Genomic DNA, 22,073 nt, shown 5'->3' with positions numbered 1-22,073 from the left:
AGGGAAACTTCCCATCGCGTGTAAAAGGCACTGGGCCCCTGGGATAGTGGCAGAGGGGGTTGGAGGACAGCTGAGAATGGAGCTGTTGGTGCTGCTCAATGCCCTGGTTACACGGCTACTCTTTGTTTTACACTCTCTGATCGGGGTTTGGAGAGTGACTGAAGTGAAGAAGGAACCCAAGTACTGGCTGCTGGCATTGCTCAACCTCCTCCTGTGCCTGGAAACTGGGCTCACCCTCAAGTTTAAGCAAGGCAAAGGCTACAAATGGTGAGCATATCCCTCTGGCTCCTTCAGGCTGTCTTTTGGCTCTTTGCATGTGCACGTACTGCAGATCTGATGCTCACTTTAGCTGGGCTGCTCTTTTATTTCAGAGCTGAGACTCACTTTAGCTCTGCTACATGGACTGCTCTGGCTTTGTCTTTGCTGAGATTTCAGGAATTTTTGCATCAACTGTTGCAACAGGTTTGCAGCTGGGATTTTGGGGGACAGTAGAGTCCTGGACAAGCCACTGCCCAATCCAAGAGAGCTTTTTAAAAGGGTAGTTTTGCATCAGGCTATTTGGAAATGAAACGTTCTGTGCCGTGTCAGGGAAAGCATTCGAAACTGAGTTTCATGCAAGGCATTTTTGTTCTAGTGCTGATGAGCTAGAGTGCTGCAATAACTAGGAAGAAAAAAATACACACACCTCCTTTGTCGTTTTGCTACAGTCTGCACAGACAGATAATCTGAGCTCTTTTTGAGCAACAGCTTGTCAGGTAGCAACTGTGCAAAGGGAAAAAATCCCAGAGAATGCAGGCTGCTACATGCCAAAGTACCGGCACCTCCTCCTTCTGCTCATCTCACTGATACCCACAGTTTTCCTGGAACATTACTCACTATTGCTGGCTGCAGCAATGATTGACCTGAACTAACAAACAACAAATAAAGATGTGTACAAGCCACTTGCATGTTATGATGTAAATTCTGCTCAGTATTTCAATTGCTAATCGATCTGAAGTTAAATGACTGTATTATATATGGGAGCTACTACACTGAAAATGTGCTGATATAAATGAATGAGTATATGAATATTAATATAATATAAATGAGACAAAGATTCCTTAAAAACATACCATACTTTGACAAAGCACCAGGGTTTTACATGTGTCTAGAAAGTGTCAATACAAAAAGGATGGCTTTGATTCTGTCCACATCCCAGGAGATTCATTAATCTAAAGAGTGAGCCTAATCAACTGGTGTTCTATGTAAGCAGAGGTAAGGTTTTTGCATCTCTCAATATTATTGTGGATCTTCCATTTGTAGACACTCAAGCCACATGTCCTTGAAAGGTAAAGCCACAGGTAAAAAATATAAGATATTTTTATGATAAACTGACACCATCATGTGTAATATGTTATAAAAGGACAGTGTTAGCGTAAGGCAAGCTACAAGCTTTCCACAGTCTAAACTCAAATAGTCTCGTAGCACCAATGTGCCTTTTACTTTTTAAATAATGTTTCAATGATTATAGGGATCAAAATACAGGTTTGTTATACAAAAGCACTAGGAACATTCCCATTTTTGTCAACATCAACAGCTATGCCAAGGAATATTTTACACACCTGTTTTCAGAAAATTCAAAGAAGAATAGTTTTAGCTGTGCAAAGAAGTTTGCATTCAACAGTGGCCAGTGAAATGTCTTGGGGAGAACAAATTTACTTAGGAGCTGCAGGAATGTTTTTAAAAAAACTAGACCCAATCCTGCAGCCCTTGACTTCACTGGGAGCAAGATCTGGCCTGATAATAAGATGGTGTCTAGCCACTGGCGAATAATGGGTAAAATTTGTAAGAGCCCCTATGTGAACTCAAAGCCTAAGCCCCACTGATTTTTTCCATAGAAGTTCAGCTCCTTTGTGACTAGGAAATTGGATAAACTCCTATATCACTGTGGCACTTCTGAAAAATTTACCCAACATCTTAGTCTGAAGAATATCTACAGGGAGTTGAATTGCTACTTAAAATAGATTAATGATTCTGCAAGAGGTCTAAGGAGAACTTTTTTACAAAAATGCTTGAAATGGATTTTTTTTTTTTTACACGTTTGCTATTGTTAAAATCCAACATGACACAAACTGATACCTTCACTGGCATTTTTCAACACAGGAAGAATGGCTGGACACAGACTGAACCATTCACACTGCTAGAGGGCATCCCTCCAGATCAGGATCAAGGCATAATAGGGAGATTATTCGACGAAGCTTGCACTGCCACTAGTCATGCCCTACATAGCCAGTGAATAAAAGAGGGACTTTTGCCTCCAGTGCTGTCAGACTTTTACACTTTTCACAAGGCACTGAATTTAGCATAATTTTTTAAAATCCACTACCATAGAATATTTGGAACAAGCAGTTCACCCAGTTTATGAGTCTGTACAACGTTTCTGCACTCAGTCTCTTTTAATTCCATATAAATTCTAACATCCTCCTCTATCTTCTTGGTAGACTTTTATCTGGGATGATCACAGGAAGACTGTGAAACAAGAAGGATACTCTTGGCAAAGTGTTCATTTGCCTAGCCAAGAGATCTGTATACACTCCAGATCTCTTCATTTGCTGAAGTAGTGGCTTGACATTTAAATAATAAAGATCTCCTAGATTGTCTGAAATTTGAATTCCCAGGTATCTTATAAAATGTTGCTTGTAGCCAAATGTTTCCAGGAGGCATGACTTTTTAGTCTGGCAAATTTAAAGCGAGCATGTTTCTAGAAAAACTGTTATATATGGAATGTTATCTTTAATAGAAGTGATGGCATTTGGTCAATTAGGAATCTAAATATACCACTGATATCAATCTTTGCAGATGTCCTTCCTAGCAAAAAAAAAAAAGTCGATATAGGACACACTGGGAAAAGAATCCGGATAGATAAATGACCTCAGGGAAATGGGGTTTGATTTGGAAAAGAGGAGCAGCAGCTTCAGTCTTTAAGATATTGTTTCAATGGTAGCTCATACCAGTCAAGTTAAAAAATACAGAGAAATTGAATGGGGATGAATGTTGGAGAAATTTTTGGTGAAAGAGGAGATTTTATGCAATATGGTGGACAAGTCCACTCAGAGAGTATTGGGATGCAGTCTATCACCATATATCACAAATTGCTGGATATTTATTACCAAGTGATCCTTTGGTGGTCCTTCCTAGCAGAAATGGTTACACAAAAGGAAATGAACAATTAATCTCTCATCTGCTAATAGGTGCTCACCTAATGATAGCCTCTCATTGAAAAATAGTCCAACCATAGAGGGATGGTGCAAAAATTTATGGGAGGTGACTGTTATTGAAAATTAACATACCAATTACATACCGAACGAAACAGAGAGAGGACAAATAGGTACTTAGGCTACCTTTTATTCAATAGTCAGACAAAGTACATTCACCTCCAAAAATACCTGGCATACCTGTCCAATCTTTTTTATTATTATTAACATTTGATAGATGTGCCTGGTCTGTTAAATATGGATAGTCAGAGATTTCAGTCAATTTAATCCAACCATTAAAAATGACATGTCATAGGTGTTACAATGATAATCACTGTGTAAAATGGTATCACTTAAATAGAGAGATCTGATGGCTATATTCCTGAATAATGTCTTTTTAAACAAAAGCTCAGCATTGTAATGATTGTTTTGTTTCTGAAATTTACATGGTAAGGATGTGTTAATACTTCCTAAATAAATATATTCCACTACACCAGATATTCTCCTTCATAGTATATCACAGAAGCATAAAAATTACATGAGGAAAAGAGTATTTGCTCATATGTTTGGATTTTTAAGAATGTAAAGAAGGACCTATCCCAGCCTCTAGATACCCCTGACATTTCTTAAAAAATACAAAGCAGAAACAGATGGTCTTAACTGCACCATATACTAGTAATAATCAGCTAATCTAGCCTAACCTCTGGCTATTGTAGGATTGTTTCCTAACTGGGATTCATGGAATTATCTCCATTCTTAAAATGGCATGAGAAAAACCCTACTGATACCTTTCTGCTCAGATTTTTTGTGAATATTGCCATGTAATCTAGCAGCAGGCGCTAATCCCAATTGAATAATGGAGTTGAGCAAGCAATTCATGCACAAAGTTTAGGTGCTGATCCTACAATGTATTGCATGTGGAAAGAACCCTGAGCCCATGGAGAGCCCCACTGAACTCCGTATAAATTGTAAAGCTTGAGTATGTAATATCACCACAAGCTGCTCCTGAGGAGGAAACCAGATTCACAAAGAATTTCAAATTAGTTTGAATAAATACATTCAAGAATCTTGCTACCAAGAACATTCTGCAAACAGAAAAAGAGGGAAAATTTGGTGAATTAGGGGCCCAACTCTGCAGTACACTGTGCACAGATCAGCCCCTGGGCCTACATAGAGCCCTAGTTGTATTGGACTGAGTAGTTATATAAATATCACAACACTCTGCTCTCGGATTGGATATTCTGTCCCAAAAATGAGAGTCCTGCTACATGACTTTATCCTTCTACATTAATACAACTCAATCAAACCTACAAAAATAGCCTAGAAAAGCCAGCATTTGCCATCCATTATCCCACAGTTATTTCCTATAAAGCATAGTTTCTCAACCTGTGGTATGCGTACACCTGGGAGTATGCGAGACACAGGCAGGGGGTACCCGGGGGAAAACAGAGTGAAGAGGAGGCAGGTGGCAGCTGCCGACTTCTGGGGAAGCCAGGTGGCAGCAGCCCACCCAGCTCCAGCTCCCAGATAGGAGGTCTGTGGCAGCCCCCGGCTTCTGGGGAAGGTGGGTAGCAGCCCCCTGCTTCCCGCCTGGTCACAGATCCCAGCTGGGAAGCGGGCGGCAGCCACTAGCTTCTGGGAGAGGCGGGTGGCACCTACCGCTTCCCGCCGGGTCCCAGCTCCCAGGTGGGAGCCCAGTGGCAGCTTCCTGCATCTCGAGAGCTGGTCTCGCAGCTGGGTGGCAGCCACCCACACCCTGGCTCCAAGCAGAGGGACAGCCTCCAGCGCCCCAGCTTGAAGACAGGCAGCAGCTGCATGCCCACATCCCTGGGTCCCAGATGGTGCAGAAGTCTCCTCTGCCCCAGCTTGGATTGGGTAGCAGCCCCCCTCCTGGCTCAAAGCCCAGTGCCCAGAAAGCTTGTCAATTTCACTGCTGTAGCTGATCAGAGAAATTGACATCTATGACAGCCCCAGATTTCACCAGTTACCCTCCTTCCCTGTCTCTCTCTCACCCTTTCCTCAAATCTATGGCATAAAATTTGTTGCAGCACTTTATTCCCCAGCATTGGCATGCCACTCAAAGCCTCCTAGCTTTGGCCAATATCACCTCTAGCCCAGGTACATACTTGAGTTGTGCACCCCTGGTGTAAAGGTGATAACCCTACCCACACTAGATCTAACATCTGCGGTATCACAGCCTTATATACTCAGCCCTTCTTCCAACATATGGCTCCTATTAGTCTGTAAATACAAAATCCCGTGGAAAATTGAGTGTTGAGGTACTTATTAAAATTTTCAGAAGTTAGGGGGTACTTGCTACTTAAAAGGTTGAGAAACACTGCTATAAGATAAGGAAGATATCTAGGAAGTTCATACATCTCCGTGATTTAGCAGCTGGGAAACACTCCATTTTTACTGGTGCTCACTGGTAATTCTGTTTAAAGAGATCACTAATACCTTGTGACTTTCTGGGAATGGGATAGATCTGTGACCTTCCTGTAAATCTGAGAAAAATTTAAGAGCTATAGTACAACTCTTAATCATAGTTTAGGAGGAGTTCAAGGCTGACTGTTCATATATAGGTAAATTTCAGTTATTCAGGTAAGTCAGGGGACATCCAGAACCTCTTTGGAGACTTAGATTTCAGATCAATTATATTTGGATTTGACTGATAGAAAGGAATTTCAGCTCAATCGGTTTAGACAACTGGGTTGATCTGTAGAACTATTTGCATCATATCTAAGATTGTCCCTAAAGAAAGCTATCAAATTTTGTCCACAAATTATGGCTAAAGATAGTTGCTTGTTGTATTAGCATAGATAATTTTAACAGCACACACAGAGAATAAATAACATGAAGAAGCTGGCTAAGGAATGTTTCCTGTAGGTTGCTCCTTTTGAAAAGAAAGGCAAGGCTAAAACTCCTCAACTCAGTGGCTAGAGACAGTGTCATTAGATCAGCACCACTATAATCTGCCAGCTGGAGAAAATTTTTCCTCTGCTGAAATCCCACAGGAAAGATGTGCAGTGTAGCTGTAGCCACACCGGTCTCAGGATATTAGCGAGACAAGGTGGGTGAGGCAATATCTTTTATTGAACCAACTTCTGTTGGTGAGAGAGAGACAAGCTTTTGTGCCAAACACAGCTCTTCTTCAGGTCTGGGAAAGGTACTCCCAGCATCACCGCTAAATGCAAGGTAGAGCAGATTGTTTAGCATAAGCAGTTAGCACTAAGCAATCACTCTATGTCTGACCTATCAATTCTCAATCTCAGGCCCAACGGACAGCAATTTCAGGCCCCAGGGCAGAACAGAACAGTCCTGCCCTGCCTCTTCTGCCCACGGTCTGCCCCCACTCTGCCCCAGGCCCTGCCCATGCTCTGCCCAAGCCCTGCTCCCTCCCCCACTCAGCCCACTTGCTGACGCATCCCTCCCCTTTGGTCCCCCTCCTCTTTTCCACGCCCCCCTTCTCCCAGGTGGTGAGTGACAGCTGGGGGAGGGAGGCTGAGCCTGGGGGGAGGGCCAGTTTAAGAAGCTGAATTCTACGGAGTGTCACTTTCTGACACCTGACGATCATGAAAGCAAGCATCTATGATACATAAAGTGAAAGAGAAATCAGATAGATCCACAACAAACAAGGTTACAGAACTTCCAATATAAGTGACATGTATATCAGGCCAGTATCTTCATAAACAGTTTTAGTCCATGCTGAAGGATCCTTTGGCAAGGAAACATTTGTTTTGGTTCAAGATATTTCTACCCTTGTACTTACACATGATTTCAAACTACTTTTACACCACTGTAACTCAGTAGAGTGACTCCTGATTTACACCAATGAGAGATCAGAAAGAGGACCTTCAGCAAGAGAATTTTCTATACCCACTTCCACACAGAATCAAGTAGGCAAAATATATGAATTAAAAGAGAAACCTTCATTTTGATTTTGAAAAAGGGTTTTAAACAAACCTAAATAGATAGTTTTAGAGAAGTTTACTAGTAAACTTGTATTCAGACTTACTTGTATTGATTGCATAAGGAATTCAGTGAGAATGACAGCTGTTAAAGTGTTGGTTGCAGTTACCCCTCTTCTTTATATACCATATGGCAAAACTCACAAAATTCTTATTAAATACAGTTCACACTAAAAAGTAACATTCTTAATGTTCTACTCAGAAAATGGTAGGCTATGTGGTGCTTACACAATGTTGTAAACAAAGCCATCTTTTCTTTTTCTTCACAGGTTTTCTCCAGCCATATTTTTATATCTGATTAGCACAATTCCATCATTATGGCTACTAGAAACTCATCATGAAACTCAGGTATTTCTTGTGATATTTGAAGGCAATATCTGGAAACTGATTCCTTCATTCATGATTTCAGAAGTCTGCTAGATCTTCTTCCGGTTCTTCATTCCATTCTCTAGTGACTCTACTAATGCATTTCCAACTCTAGCAACATCTTCTGGTAACGTTGGATTGGCAGCACATCATTACATTTGATGTAATGAAACTTACTATCTGCCAGGCTGACTGAGACCAATCTCTTCTGTATTCTGCTGATGGGGCTGGCAATGGAAATCTCGAGGTTAATGACTGACAGCTTTTCACCTCTAGGTTACCAGTTTGAATACAGCGTAGGCTGGCAATGACATTAGAGTCAAGACAGCTGCTTGGTGGCCTATGTAAAATAAGATACTGGTTCCAGTCCGGTTCATAGCAGACAAGTGCCATGGTTCCAGCCAAGCCAAGGTTGAGGCATATTTGCCCACTGATGTTAGGAAGTTTACACAGTCACTGCTAATCCTGTATTACTGATGGTGAAATTCACCCCCTGTTCTACTTTCTCCCTATCTTGAGGGTTTAAGTCGAGCTCAGTGATGCACAGGCCTCAAGCTGCCCTCTAACCAGAGATGAACTGACATCTATGCTCTGTGAATAAACAGCGGATCCAGTCTCCAAAGCTTCAGTGGTTCTCAAAGTGGGGGGCGGGCCCCCCAGGGAGGGTGCAAGATGGATCATGGGGTGGGGCGCGGAGCAAGGGACTGAGCTGGTCCAGCTCCACACTCCCTGGAGACAGAAGCAGCTGCCGCCCACCTCCTGCAGCAGCCCCCCTGCCACTGCTGGACACGCTCCCTGCAGTACTGCTGCAGCTGCTGTCCCTGCTCCACACACTGCCGCCGGTGCTCGCTGCTCCCCACTGCCACGCTCCCCATGCTGTAGGCCCTGTTTTTTTCTGAAAGGGGGATGGGTCGGGGGGAGGGGGGTGTGATTGTTAGGGCCTAAAGCATGGGAAGTGCCCCCCTAACAATCACACCCCTCCCCCTGGACCTCCCCTCTTTCAGGAAAAAACCAGGGCCTACAGCACGGGAAGCGCCCCCATTTTTTTCTGAAAGGGGGTTTCAGAAGAGGGAAAGGGGGGCACGGTTCAGGGGAAGGGGAGGTGCGAGTGTTAGAAAAAAGTCCACAGAGGGGGGCTCCATTTAAAAACTTTGAGAACCACTGAGCTACTAAATGTGTGATGGAACAGACAGGGCCAGGGCCTGGGGCTGTCCACAGGAGAGGTGGATTCTAGCCATTGCTGAACTGTCGCTTCCCTCTGTGACTTTGGGCACGCCCCTTTCATCTATGCCTCAGTTTATCAACAAAAAAAAAAAATGTTTTTAATGGTATACTTACTCCTTTTAGTGAAACATTTTGAGGCCCCTGGGTTAAAAGTGTTCTGTTAAGGCTAAGTCCTCTTATTATTCTTTACATTTCCAGAGTGAATTCCTCAGCTGAACCAAGGAAGAGCCGGGAGTAGCTGGGAATGGGTAGGGGAAGCTGCAAATGAGTCAGTTGCTGCTCTCCAATCCTGAGGCCAATTCTATGCCAGCTCCAGCCCTAGTCAATATAGTTCAGAGAGCATTAGGGTTCCTTCCTACCCCTGATGCACCCCCCATGCCAGGTTGGGGACCAACAGAGCATGGAACAGGACTAAATAAGCCAGCTTGCCAGAGTGGCACAAAGGGACTCAGTATGGATCAAGATTTAGCCCCAAGACTTGCATTAGAACTTCCTCAGAAGAGCCTGATATGATCAGTAACAGAAAGAGAATGCATATGTTTGATTAATCAAACACACCATCTCATTTTCTCCTCTGAAACATTGCTAGATCACAGAGAAGTGTAATCAAATATTCAAAATTGCATTTGCACTGAGATTGCCTGAGGCTCTTTCGAAATACAGGAGCAAGAATTTATTGTCTTTATGTTTCACCAAATCTTTCTAAACATTTGTGGACAGGTAAAGTGGATATTGAGAACATTTGTAATCGTTAACTCTGGTCTAAAAAACAGGCTAATTCTGTAGTCAAAGGCAGTAAATTATTTCCCAGAATGATGTTATAACATGGAATATTTTGTATTTTATTGATATACTGCTCCTCTGAATTAAAGTGGGAGTATATCAAGTAAAAAATTTAGCTTATTCCTGAAGAGAGGGGATAGAGGATTCTGGAAGCGCATATGACCTAATGGATTCAAACAAAGACCTCAGGGAAGGACGTCAGTCCTGTTAATAATTAGGTGAAAATGTAGCAACGAGGCACAAGTGCTACTCTTTATTATAAAGTATCTTGTGCCTTTTCATAATAAAAAGATCAAGACCAGGCAATTGTACAACAACTACAAGACATTTTTTGTATACCCACTGAAAAGATTTTGTGGTCACGGAGGCAATAAATACTAAAGATTTTGCTCTCAGATTGAATCCCTAAAAATAAAGATTAGCACCCTCTCCAAAACGTGGTAATTATTTAGGGCATAATCTAATATGTACTCGCTACCACTGAAGACCATACAAGTTTTGCTTCCATAAATATCACAGGACTGGGCAAAAGTAATAATGTATATTTATACACCAAAAATGTGATTTCAAACATTCCTGTTTTCTTCCTAAAGCTTAAAGTCTGAAACGAGCAAGCCATATTAGCATGTGTTTAAGTGCTGTGCTGAAATAGAGAAGGATTTAAGTGTATGCTTAACTTTATGTGTAAATGCTTTGAATCAAGGTAACAGAGAGCTCACATGTACCCCATATTAGTGCAGGTTACTTGAGCAACTTCCCAGTTAGAGGTACTTTTCCATTCAGTACAAAAGAAATTACAAGATGTGCCAACCAGATATTTATTTTAAACCACCCTAAACCAGTTTGAGAAGGAACCACAATCCATCCCACAGACAGAATGGGTGCTCTGCACTACATCTGGGCAATGTCTTGTGCATGAGTAGTGTATATATTGAAAAATACAGTTTTGGGTTGACAAGCTATTTGCAAGTTTGGGTAAGAATTTGGCAAATAGTTTCAGCCGAAAGGAGTGAAAGAGTGTCAAAATATTTTGTTTTGGCCCTTTTGATATGAAACATTTTGACTTTTCATTTTTAAAGAAGGGGGGAGGGGAACATGCAAAAACTAAACAGAAGAAAAATGTAATTTAGGTTTTGTTGTTGTGGCAAGAAAAAAATTAAAAGTTCCATTTTGGGTTAACCTGAAATTAATATTTTATTTTGGATTTTGCAATTTGGCCACCAAACTAAGAAAACAATTGTTTGCTCAGCTCTACTCTGTACTTTTACGTTTGAATTTCATGCTAGATCTAATTTAATATATTATCCATCTAATAAATTAAATTGTTTTTGTCACTTGCCCTGACATTTTTTGCTAGAGACAAAAGCCTGTATTAAAACAAGTGTCCTCTTCTTATATCATGGGCCAGCTTCTCTTCCCGTTTAATCCTGCAGGCAAGTTATAGTGCAGAATTTGCAGCATCACATTCATTTCCATAGCAGCAGATCCTGAAGGTCTCCTGCTGAACTTCATTCTTTACAGTCTAACACCACAGGTGTGCCATTTGATTCAGAGGGCCCAATCCTTTCATGTGCCAAGCACTCCCATGGAGTTTTCAAAACTTTCAGCTACCACAGAAGTCAGTGGCAACTGAGGATACTCTGCTCCTCGTAGCAGTGGGTCAGGAATGGAGTGAGTCAAATGACTCTGTGAAAAGTTTATTAGTTGGCCCTTACTTCCATTTGCAAACTGTTCACCATCCCAAACTGAATTTGCTGAATTTGTCTATTATTTAGGCCATATAGGGTTTCCACAAGCTGTAGCAATTGCTCCATGGAGTATTAGACTCTAGATTTTTCTCTGTAACTGATCATGATATGGTTTCTGTTTCTTGATTGGATGGCAATGTTTATAAATAGGAGCAGCATGTGAAGAAATCATTGGGATGTTGAATCTCATTTTAGGAAGAAGAAAAAAAAATAGGAATTAAAGGAGCCCAGGAAGTTTGAGTGTTTTTAAAATGTCTTCCTACTTTTTTTGCACAGTAAAGAAAATTACATGTAGCTATGTACACAGATCCAATATTTAAAAACAGCTGGGTTCCTTCCTGACAGAGAAAGAAAGATGTAAGCCAGATTTATTCACTGCCTACCAGATTTTACATTCAATTCTCTCTTGTCATATTCCCACTAAAATAATTGCACGTATATAGTGGATAGATGGGCTAGGCAGATACCTCTGGCACAAATACTCCCATTCACACTCATGCACGCTTTGTAAAATGAATAGCTCTTCTCCAAACTTTCATGGGAACAATCACCCGTTTCAGAAACATTCAGAGAACTGAACCAGAACAAGATATGAATGTAGTTGGATCAAATCAGCACTCAGACTAAATGAACATAACAAATACAGTTGTCCACTATTTGCTCACATCTAGTCCAGTATAAAATATGGTCCCCACCCTAAGAAGCACAATTTAGGGCAGAATTCTTCAGAAGGAGAAGCCTACCACTGACAGGAAAAAAAATCACATTAAACTACAAATAGCTTTAGAAAGAGGAACCCAGAAAGATACCGATAGAGTAAGTAAGTTCTCTTTTTCCTCACCTCTACCCCAGTACGACAGTCCATGCTGCTCACCAGGCTGTAGCTTTGATGGTAGCAGGAGCAGCTGTGATACCTTCTAGGGCGAAGGGAGAGGGAGGCGATCTCTCAACTGGGAACAGCTGAAGCAGTGTTCCACATATTTCCTCTCCTTTTCTTCTCCACTTTCCTTCACTGTGTTGGGATTGTTGCTGCTTCTTATCCTCCCATCACTTTCTTCCTCTTTTTGCATCTAGGCCTGTCACACCTACTGCACTGCTATTGTGCAGTGGGCATCATGTACATGATCGGTTGCTGTTGCTGGGCTGCTACTACCAAGTCAGGCTCCTGTACTAGATATGGAATGGGTACAGAGCTTCCTTCTCAGGTATACACACCAGATGGGTCCAGTATAAGATCCTTTAGTGTTCTGTCAGGTCTGGCTGAGATTAGTTTAAATAAGGTCCGTTACCACTGACCCACCTAGTGGGTCAGTACTCCACCGCAATTCAATGGCTACAGGATTGGCTCCCATTTGGTGACGGTGCTGGGCGAGGGAGATTGATACAATTTGCAGTCCAGAGGGGGTCGCCACTGTGGGCTCCCTGTTTCAGCCCCACCCTTAATCTACCTGCTGGGTCTCTGGTGATGCTGGGGAATGATTACCAGTTTTGGAGTCTGGGGAGGATTTTTCCCACATGGCAAAACTGGCAAAGTGCTGAGTGGGTTTTTGGCCCTCCACCTGGCATCCAGGTGGTCTGGTCTGGGGGGAGGGTTTAAATTACATTTGGTGCAACTTTGGCAGTTCTAGTGCAATGGGTAGGTTAAAAGGGGTCTGGTTCGAGCTCCCTGTAACCCAGTGGGTTGCCTGGGGATTGGCCCTGAGCACAGTCATGCATGGTGGGGGTTTGTCTCTGTGGCTTGTGTCGTTTGTGGTCCCTACCCCCCATGTGGAGGAAGGGAGGGTGTTGTGATTCTGGTTTCCAGTCAGCGCCCCTTGGCAGGCTTGAGGGTGTAGAGGGGGTATAGACTTTACACTTGCATTCAGGTTTTATTATCGTCCTGCCCATTGGTGCCAATTGAGATGTGCGCTGAAACTAGCCTTCCGGGTACTTTCGGGTGGTTAACCCAATTAGACAACAGCTTCCCCCTTTAACCACATTGTGTTCATGTCTCACTGTTTTCATGTGCACAGTAACACCACGGTCTATTTTCCATCTCATCAGATACAAAACCTCCATTGTTCTTTTTCCTCCTTTTTTAATGTTAAACTCCCTCTCTGTGGAAAAACTCCCCCTTACTCCTACCCCACCCCCGCACAGATAACCCAAACAGCTAACCTAATCATTTAGATTCATGTACTCAGAAGAGCAACAAGTATCCACTTTTTCATGAAAGTCCAGGTTCTGGGGAAGGGGCTCTATTTAGAGTCAGCAGTGACAGGTAGACATCAGCATTTGTCCTCAATTACTGCACAGTGGTTTCCGAGCTGCTTCACTTATGCTCCATTCTAAGTAAAAGGGAAAAGTAGAATCTCAAATAAAGGTATTTGCTGGAAGATGTTGTCTTTTTACTAGCATACAGCTCCCCCGCACTCTGGAAAACGTTCGGATTGCTGCAGAAAACTTCAACAGTGGGATTCTTATATTGGCACCTAACGTCCATTAAAATTAAAATTAATGGACGTTAGCTGCCTACATACCTTTGCAACTTTCACTCTTAGTTCCTACTCCTATTGCAAAAAGACACTGTTGCGATGAGCATACTAGAAAAATGAGGTGCCCCATCCAGTCCTGTCTGTCAGAAATAGGACAGGATCAAAGTCTACAATAACCAAGGAGTTTGATTTTCTAATTAGCTTTGTTTTTGAGTGAAATGAAATGAGATGCTTAGGGATTGTTAGGAAGATAGATTTTTGAAATCATACCCAAATTTGCTCCAGGGACAATGATAAGAATCAGTGAATATCTACTCTGTGCACCACAGTAGTTTATTTAGTCATAGCAGCTCCATGCAATGAGGATTTGGTTTTTGACTTCATGGTTTTTTATCTTCATTACATTCTCCCAGAGTTGTATGTACTCAAAGAGTGTGCAAATAGGTGCTTTTCTGCTCTAAGAGGATATACAGCAGCACATGCCTCTCTTTCTTAATTAGCCCTGACATGTCACCAATTACACCAGGAGTTTCCTTGGAAGATAGAAATAAACCATCCCTTGCCAGAAAAATGGTCTATTCTTTTCTTCCTCTGAGGGATCTTATGGAAAGAGAAATGAAACAACCAGAATAATTACAGAAAAGTTCCCTGGATAAGAGAAAGGTGCCTTGAAAATAGTCCCCTCCCCATTAAAAGCACAGTCCACACCTGACTTCAAATTAGAACACAACTGTCAGCTGGACCATATATGGGCCTTTACTCTGACTTACATTTTAATCCGAGGGAGCCTGACTGGCTAGTTTTGGAACCATTTGTGACATATTGCAGAGAGCTGCAGGCATACTGGATTTATGAAGTGAAATCAAAACTTTACAACAGTTTCCCTATCATATCAGCCATTGATGTTCAATCCAATTCTACAGTGTAATTCACCCCAGCACTAGATCCATGCACCACTTAAGCCTTCAACATGGGGAATGCTGTTTTAGCCCTCTAAACAATGGGAGAATTTCACCCTCAGTGAACAGATATTTTTCTACATACCCAGTAGTTTTTGGGTATAATAAAAAATTGCTAATTCAGTAAAAAGTCTTTTCTACCCATTGCAGACACCCAGAAATCATCTATCCTTCTAAGATAGATTCTGCACCCATGCACGGAAGGTGGCCATGTGATGTATCGAACAAGGTTGTAAGGTGTCATTTTTGCAGTATTTGAATGCTGTACTGTACAAAGAAACTACAGAGAATGGGATCAAATTCTGCTGTCTTACATTGGTGCAAACCTGCAGTAACTCCACTGTCATCAATTAAATTACTCCAGCTTTAAAGTGGTGCAAACAAGCAGAACTGGACCAGTAATCTTAGGCACACAAACCCACTGAACTCATACAAATCTGATGTCAGACATATTTGACTCTGCTAAAATAGTGGCAGTTACTAGAAAATTCAACACCACACACAATATAGAAAATCTACAGTATTCTGTTTTACAAAAGTGGGTGGTAATTTAGGGGCTCCCTCGCCGTTCATGTGAATTATGAAGTAAATGAACTAATAGGATAGCAATATTGATAATCATAGAGAAAACCACTGAACTCATTGTCCTGAAGGTAAAATGACCATTGTATTGAAACCCCTTCCCTTTCTGAATGATATTGCATTGGAGTTTTATGATGCAGAAAGAGAAAATGATCCGGTTTATGGTACACAAGAGGGGGAAAGCTACCAGTGGTAAATGAATACTCGTATTTTTTCTCTTGTTTCTAATAGGTGTTCATTAAAATATGTGAGTAAAAAGGCAACTGAACAGATTCTGAACAAAAATGTTTACTGTATTACTAGAACTCTGCTGAAATGTCTGGATCCTACGCTCACACGGTATTGACTAATCCAGCAAGTCAGAGTTAAAGTTCAGAAGTAAAACTAAGCACAGTACAAATGTTGGCATTATGTAGTACTTTTAATACATGAATAGATAGAAGCACAGGCTCTCTCAGAGCCGGTTGGCTTGGACTTCACTGCACACCATCACAGGAGGTTGGGCTCTATTGTGGGCTTGTTGAGACTTGGACCAACATGCAAATGAGGCTCAAGTTCGATATGTGGGGTGAGCAAGCAGCATATTACAGTTTGCTGCAGGAGTACACTGCAAGTACGGCTAAGGCAACAGGAATGGGAGATTGAGGGATTAAATGTCAGAAGATGGAGGGAGGAGATGTCTGTCCAGGATTAAATTGTTGGGTGAAAATCCCAGAATTCTCCTCCAGCCCCATGATGTTTTCTGAGTGTATGATGTTTCTGTTTATTGTAGTTTTGCAGTAATGAAACAACATGGAAGAATATTAGCAACAGAGAAGACTTCAATCAATCAACAGAGAGCACTCACAAAAATGAGGGAGCAGATCATCACATAATTGAGTCGGTGGGATACCTTTCCCTACTCTGTGTAGAGACCTTATGATAAATAGGGGCACGGTGATGAGATAGGACTGTTTGGGTCTATGTGGTGGACCTTACCTGTACAGGATAGTACATAGTTGCAAAGTGGTGTGATGGAAATCTGCATTTATAAAAAGCCTTTGGCGTTGATGGTGCTTGTGCACTAAATGCCATTGCTAGGATTGGTCTGTCTGAAGGGATTTCTTTTTTCCCCCAAGCATGACATAATTCAGTTCAACAATTTCAGAGTTATAATGGAGCAAAATGTAACATTTAAGTGAACAATGAGAGGTGGTCTGGTTAGTTCATTTTGTGAGTCACACCAGCAGCATGAAATGGTTCGCTTTAATTCTGCTTGAAGAAACAACTAGCATGATCAGAAATTGAAAGTGCATTTAGTAGAGGACGTTTTTATAGCTAGATCATGTCATTTTCCTATAGTTACAGTATTGTTGTTGTTGTTTCGGTCTGTGCAATAGGCTAGAGTTTTTGTCTCTCAGCTGTCCAGAGTGTGCGAGACTGTATGGACGCTAGGACTCCACCAGACCCTTCTGTTGCTACTAATAATAGGGAGATGGCTTCTTCCCATTGGTGGTGAAATCACCCGTGATCAGTTGTCACAGCTTCTGCTTATGTTTGTGGGAATTGCAGCAGACACACTTGAATTTACTAGCGAGACCTTGGAAGTAGAAAACATAAGGTAAGTAATATTTGCTGAAGTACGTCATTTGTATCCAACGCTACACTGCAGACCTTCTTGTTTCATTTCAAGTTTTGTAGTATGTGTAAATTTGGTGTTGTTGCAACTGTATTATTCAGAGATATCAAGAGATGGCTACTATCAAGGACTACTTTCTATCCTCATCTGCCCCTCCCCGAAGGTCACAAGTAGCTCCCAGAGCTACTTGGCATCAGAGGAGGTTATTCATAATGAAACATGTCATATCCATCAAAATGAAAAGACTCAAAGAACCCGGAAAATGGAGTAACTAGCACACAGTGTTTACAATACATACAACTGAGCTAATCCAATGATTTATTACAAACAGCCTCTCTTTGGTTAGTGATTTGTTCACAAGATAATCTAGATTTTCTTGTAAATTAGATACTTTTCAGACTGTGGGTTGTTTGCAAACAATTTGCTGTGGCTATTATCCAAGTTGCATGTTTGGTTACCTGCTCCCTAAGTGGATGACAGTTTTAAAACAAGAAAATAGGGAGTGATGTGATTCCACTGTGAATTTTCAAATGAATAATCATTTGAGTGATTTAGAAACATTTTCAGAGATACTCAGTTATCTGAATTATCATAAAGAATGTGACCCCACAAATAACGGGGAATTGAATTTGGTGCTTTTATCCCTGAAAATATCCATATGCTATGTTTCTTCACTATTCAACCAAGCTATATTATTAACAGAACATATTTTACAGCAGGGAAAAAACAAAGATGGCTCAAGCTCAACTAAGATGTGAAATCACCACAAGAGTTGGGCATCGTCTCCTTGTTGAACCTCACAATTCATTTATTTATTTCCATACTCTGATCACTCTTGAGTATTAAATCTGAGGTTTAGTCTAAATCACACAGCTCAAGCAGCTGGAGAATGTCAACCAGCTGTAGGGATTCCCAGGAGGAGCTGCTCCAAGTTTCTCCATGGTTCTGCAGGAATGACACATGAGCTCAAAGCTCCCATTAGCTGTACAGTTGGACTCCAACTCCTTTTAAAAGTGACAATGTTCTAGATACTCTTCAGGTCATTTAATTAGTCACTCACTTTTTGTTTGGTTTTTAGGCAGAACCATGCTCTTGTTTATGCAATTCTTGGTGTATGGACCTGGAGTATGTTGCAGTTTCCACTTGATCTTGCAGGTGAGTATCCGCATGTAGATGAGGAAAGAAAAAAGAAGCATCTTTTTCAGAGATGAGCATGTCTCAGGAATGTGCACGCTTACAGCCGTATGTGAATGAAAAAAACACCACCACCAGAAATTATGCTGCGGGCTTTCGGACAGCAATTCACATCACAGAGACAATGATGTGTTATTCGAAGGAAGCTCAGCATCAGCACAAAAAAATAAACATGCTTTCTTTTGAAGGAAGACTTAGTTCAAGATGAACTGTGATCTCTTTAGTATACACTGTTTGTTTCCAGGCAAACTGGAATTACAACTGATGTGTCAAATAGGTGCACCTGCTGTGGCTGTGTCATTATAATGGAAACATTGACAGAACCTTAACTATAAACCCTGGGGTTAGAGCCATTCCTGGAACTAGACTGGCTCCCACTGTGGTGGATGATGGCAAAGAGTCCCTGAGTTGGGATGTCCTCTCTTTAACATGAGGCCAACACAGCCCATAAAGTAGATATCATTGGCTGAGAAAAGGGAGTGGCCATACGCTCCCCCACGCAGTGGCCCCTGTCCATAGAGTTCCAGAGTGGTAGCTGCGTTAATCTGTTTTCAGCAAAACAATGAGCGTTCTGTGGCATCTTAAAGACTAACAAATTTATTTGGGCATAAGCTTTCGTGGGCAGAACATGAAACTTCATCAGATGCATGAAGTGGAAACTTCAGTTAGGTAGGTATTTATACACATGCAAGGATGGGTGAGTTACATCACAGTGAGGAGGGCAAGTGTTAACGAGGTAATTCAATGAGGGTGGATGAGTCCCATTCATAACAGTTGATGAGAAGGTGTGAATGCCAAAAGAGGGAACATTATTTTTTGTAGTGGGCTAGCCACTCCCAGTCTCTATTCAGACCTAATCAGATAGTGTCAAGTTTGAATATGAGTTCCAGCTCTGCAGTTTTGCGCTGAAGTTTGTTTTTGAAGTTCTTTCAAGTCTGTTACTGAGTGTCCAGGGAGATTGAAGTGCTGTCCTACTGGTTTTTGAATGTTACCATTCTTGATGTCTGATTTGTGTCCATTTATTCTTTTGCGTAGACACAGTCCGGTTTGGTCAATGTACATGGCAGAGGGGCATTGTGGCACATCATGGCATATATCACATTAGTAGATGTGCAGGTGAACGAGCTTCTGATGGTGTGCCTGATGTGGTTAGGACCTATGATGGTGTCACTTGAGTAGATATGCAGGCAGAGTTGGCAACGGGGTTTGTTGCCAGGATACGTTCCTGGGTTAGCGTTTCTGTTGTATGGTGTGCAGTTGCTGGTGAGTCTTTTCTTCAGGTTGTTGGGCTGTCTGTAAGCGAGGACTGGCCTACCTCCCAAGGTTTGTGAGAGTGAGGGATCATCTTCCAGGATAGGTTGTAGATCCGTAAAGCTTCTCTGGCTTGAACCCCAAGGAAAGGAGGTAGCAGAAACATCACAAGTCCTAACTCAGGGTGATTTTATCCTCTCGCAGAGAGGGCTTTTCTGGTTCAGGGAGATATAGTTAACATCTCCCTATGTCAGCTTCAATTATTCTGATCCCTCTTTCTTGGTGTGTACAATCAGCTCAAGGGGGAATTATTTTCAACAAGTCTGTATATAAAATTGATAAACCGATTGAGCCATTCTATTTAAGAAGGAAAGTTAGTAAAGATCACACCACGATGCAGCTATCTGAATGAAAGAGAAAAAAATTACTTTTTACTGATGCACCACTGTACTTAGTAACAAAGAGCTGAATGTCAGTGCTGCACATGATATTCCGCTGCATTAAGTCAGGGTATTTCAGGATAATGGTGGACAAGTGCACAGAAAATTCAGCAACTGCATGCAGAAAAATTTTTTCTCTAATGGATTCAAATGAAATGCTCCACTGTTCTAAGAAGTTTACTTTCCATTCTTGATGGAATAATTTACATCCAAAGAGTCAAACATACAGTTCTACTGAATTTGTAATGTTTTATGATAAAAACAAATCTGTGATTACATCCAAGTATCTATATCTTCTTTTTAACAATAAAAATCTAAAAATCATTCAGTCTAAACAAAATAACCTCATTTCAGTTGTAAGTTTTTCATGTTAGACAACCTTGCTTAAACTATTACCCTGCCTTGCAGGTGCAATATAACTGTAAACATTTTAAGTTAGCTAGCAGGACATTTTCATCAGGTTAAGGGAGACTCAGGCATACAAGTCCTGATATTTCCATGTGATCTGGTACCCATAAAACCGGAAATAGATAGCAATGACTAGAGTGAGTCATACGGTTCACAAGCACTGCACATACCTTGCATCAACCTTTTACCAATACATCCCAATCCTAACCTGCAACAACTGCTGTGTGAGCCATGTGCCACCACTGAAAGGAGGCTACTGGTCATACCAAATTCCTATGGTGGTTGTGTGATGTGAACACCATGTCCAACAAGGACAGAATGAGACCATATCTGTTTTCAGGCTCTATTTAGCAAAGCACTTAAGCATATGCTTAACTGTAAGCACATTCTTAAGAGTTAAGTGCATGCTCTGCTGAATCAAGCCCTGGACATACTTTATTTTGAACCTGGACCTCTAGAGTTGACAGTTTAGAGTGCCAATAATCCACTCTACCTCTGAGCTGCCCTTTCAGCCTCTTCTGTCTAAGTTTCAGAGTGCTACATTAACACAGAATGTCTTTTATTTACAGTGCAACATTTCGGCTGTAAACCATCTGTGTCTAAGACATCTAAGAGAGTCCCCATTTTGCTGCTCTGCAGACACAGTGCAGACCTGTGGAACATTGGAATCAGTCTTTTCATACAAGATGGCCCTTTCCTTGTTGTACGTTTAATACTGATGATCTATTTTAAAGTAATTAATCAGATGCTGGTGTTTTTCACAGCTAAGAATATCTTAATCGTGATGTTACAACTGTACCGTTTAATAGTGCTATTGTTAGACTTCCATGCTTCCCTCCAGTATCTGCCAAGCAGCCGGATAGGAGGAGTGAACTGCTGCCCATGTGAGCCTAATGATACTATTCTCCCACCCAGTGACCGGGATCCTGATATGAGAGAATGCACTGCCATTCCTCTGGAGGATTTACCAGTCCCATCAGAATATCAGTGAACTCAGCTGTTTACTCGCTACAAGAGGGTCTGTTTCCTGTGGCCTTTTGGAAGGGTTTGGCCTGTTTGTATTACTCATCTTCCTTCCACCACAAGATGGATTTTTATTCTAAAAACCAGAAGACTTTGAAGCAATGTCACAGAAACAAGAACTTTTTGATCCTACTAATTTGGGGGGGAAGAGGGGAGTTTCCACTACATCCATATTATAGTTATCCAATGGCATTAGGTAGATGTAGTTTATAGAACGGCAAAGTTTGAAATTGTATGTGATGCATTAACAAACCAAGTTAATGTCTTTCGTGGCATTATGCTAAAGAATGTACTTAATTGTTGCAGAAAGACAGACATATCAGGACCGTCACCTGAGATTTGGGAGCCTTTAACTTTGCTTCCATTGACAGGCTATCACAGAATTTCCTCAGCAATGGCAATTGCATAGGAGTGCAAGTAAATGGAGATAATGTGTTTCTGTTGTCACTATGACATCAAAACATTGTACTTTCAGTGAATGCAAGAACAACTGTTTTAGAAGTTACCTAACTATTAGCTGGATTCAGTCAAAGCTCCAATGCCATGGAGTAGCACGTAGGACCATGAAAGCCCTTTCTCAATGTTTTGCGGGTTTGCCTGATACTGAATCTAAAACATTTTTCTCTGGCCCTACAGTTCACTATAGCAAAGGATAATTCTGCCATGAACCATGTCCTACAGAGGTACTTGTCTTTCTGTTAGAGATGGTCACAAAAGTCACAAAATACTTAGAAGTTTTTTTCCATTTCTCAGTGTTTGAATGGGAGCCAATTCATGAAATGTCTTTTTTTAGTTTTGATTT

General features: G+C 41.4%; 2 protein-coding genes across 2 annotated transcripts in view; one reads left to right on the top strand and one right to left on the bottom strand.

Moving 5' to 3' along the window:
* CABCOCO1 (ciliary associated calcium binding coiled-coil 1) overlaps positions 1 to 22,073 on the bottom strand; it is a 218,900-nt gene that overhangs the window by 141,215 nt on the left and 55,612 nt on the right. The gene's annotated exons all lie outside the window — the stretch shown is intronic.
* Positions 39 to 21,475, top strand: TMEM26 (transmembrane protein 26). Its single transcript, XM_067552577.1, has 6 exons — positions 39 to 267; positions 7,471 to 7,549; positions 16,110 to 16,220; positions 16,717 to 16,937; positions 18,034 to 18,110; positions 20,818 to 21,475. The coding sequence occupies exons 1-6, from the start codon at positions 77 to 79 to the stop codon at positions 21,237 to 21,239; spliced, it is 1,101 nt and encodes a 366-aa protein (XP_067408678.1). The 5' UTR covers positions 39 to 76; the 3' UTR covers positions 21,240 to 21,475.

Source organism: Emydura macquarii, unplaced genomic scaffold (assembly GCF_026122565.2).
Source record: "Emydura macquarii macquarii isolate MOO-44397 ecotype Brisbane River unplaced genomic scaffold, CSIRO-AGI_Emac_v2 contig_1390, whole genome shotgun sequence".
Taxonomy (NCBI): Eukaryota; Metazoa; Chordata; order Testudines; family Chelidae; genus Emydura; species Emydura macquarii.
This window is presented reverse-complemented; position numbering and strand designations above follow the sequence as displayed.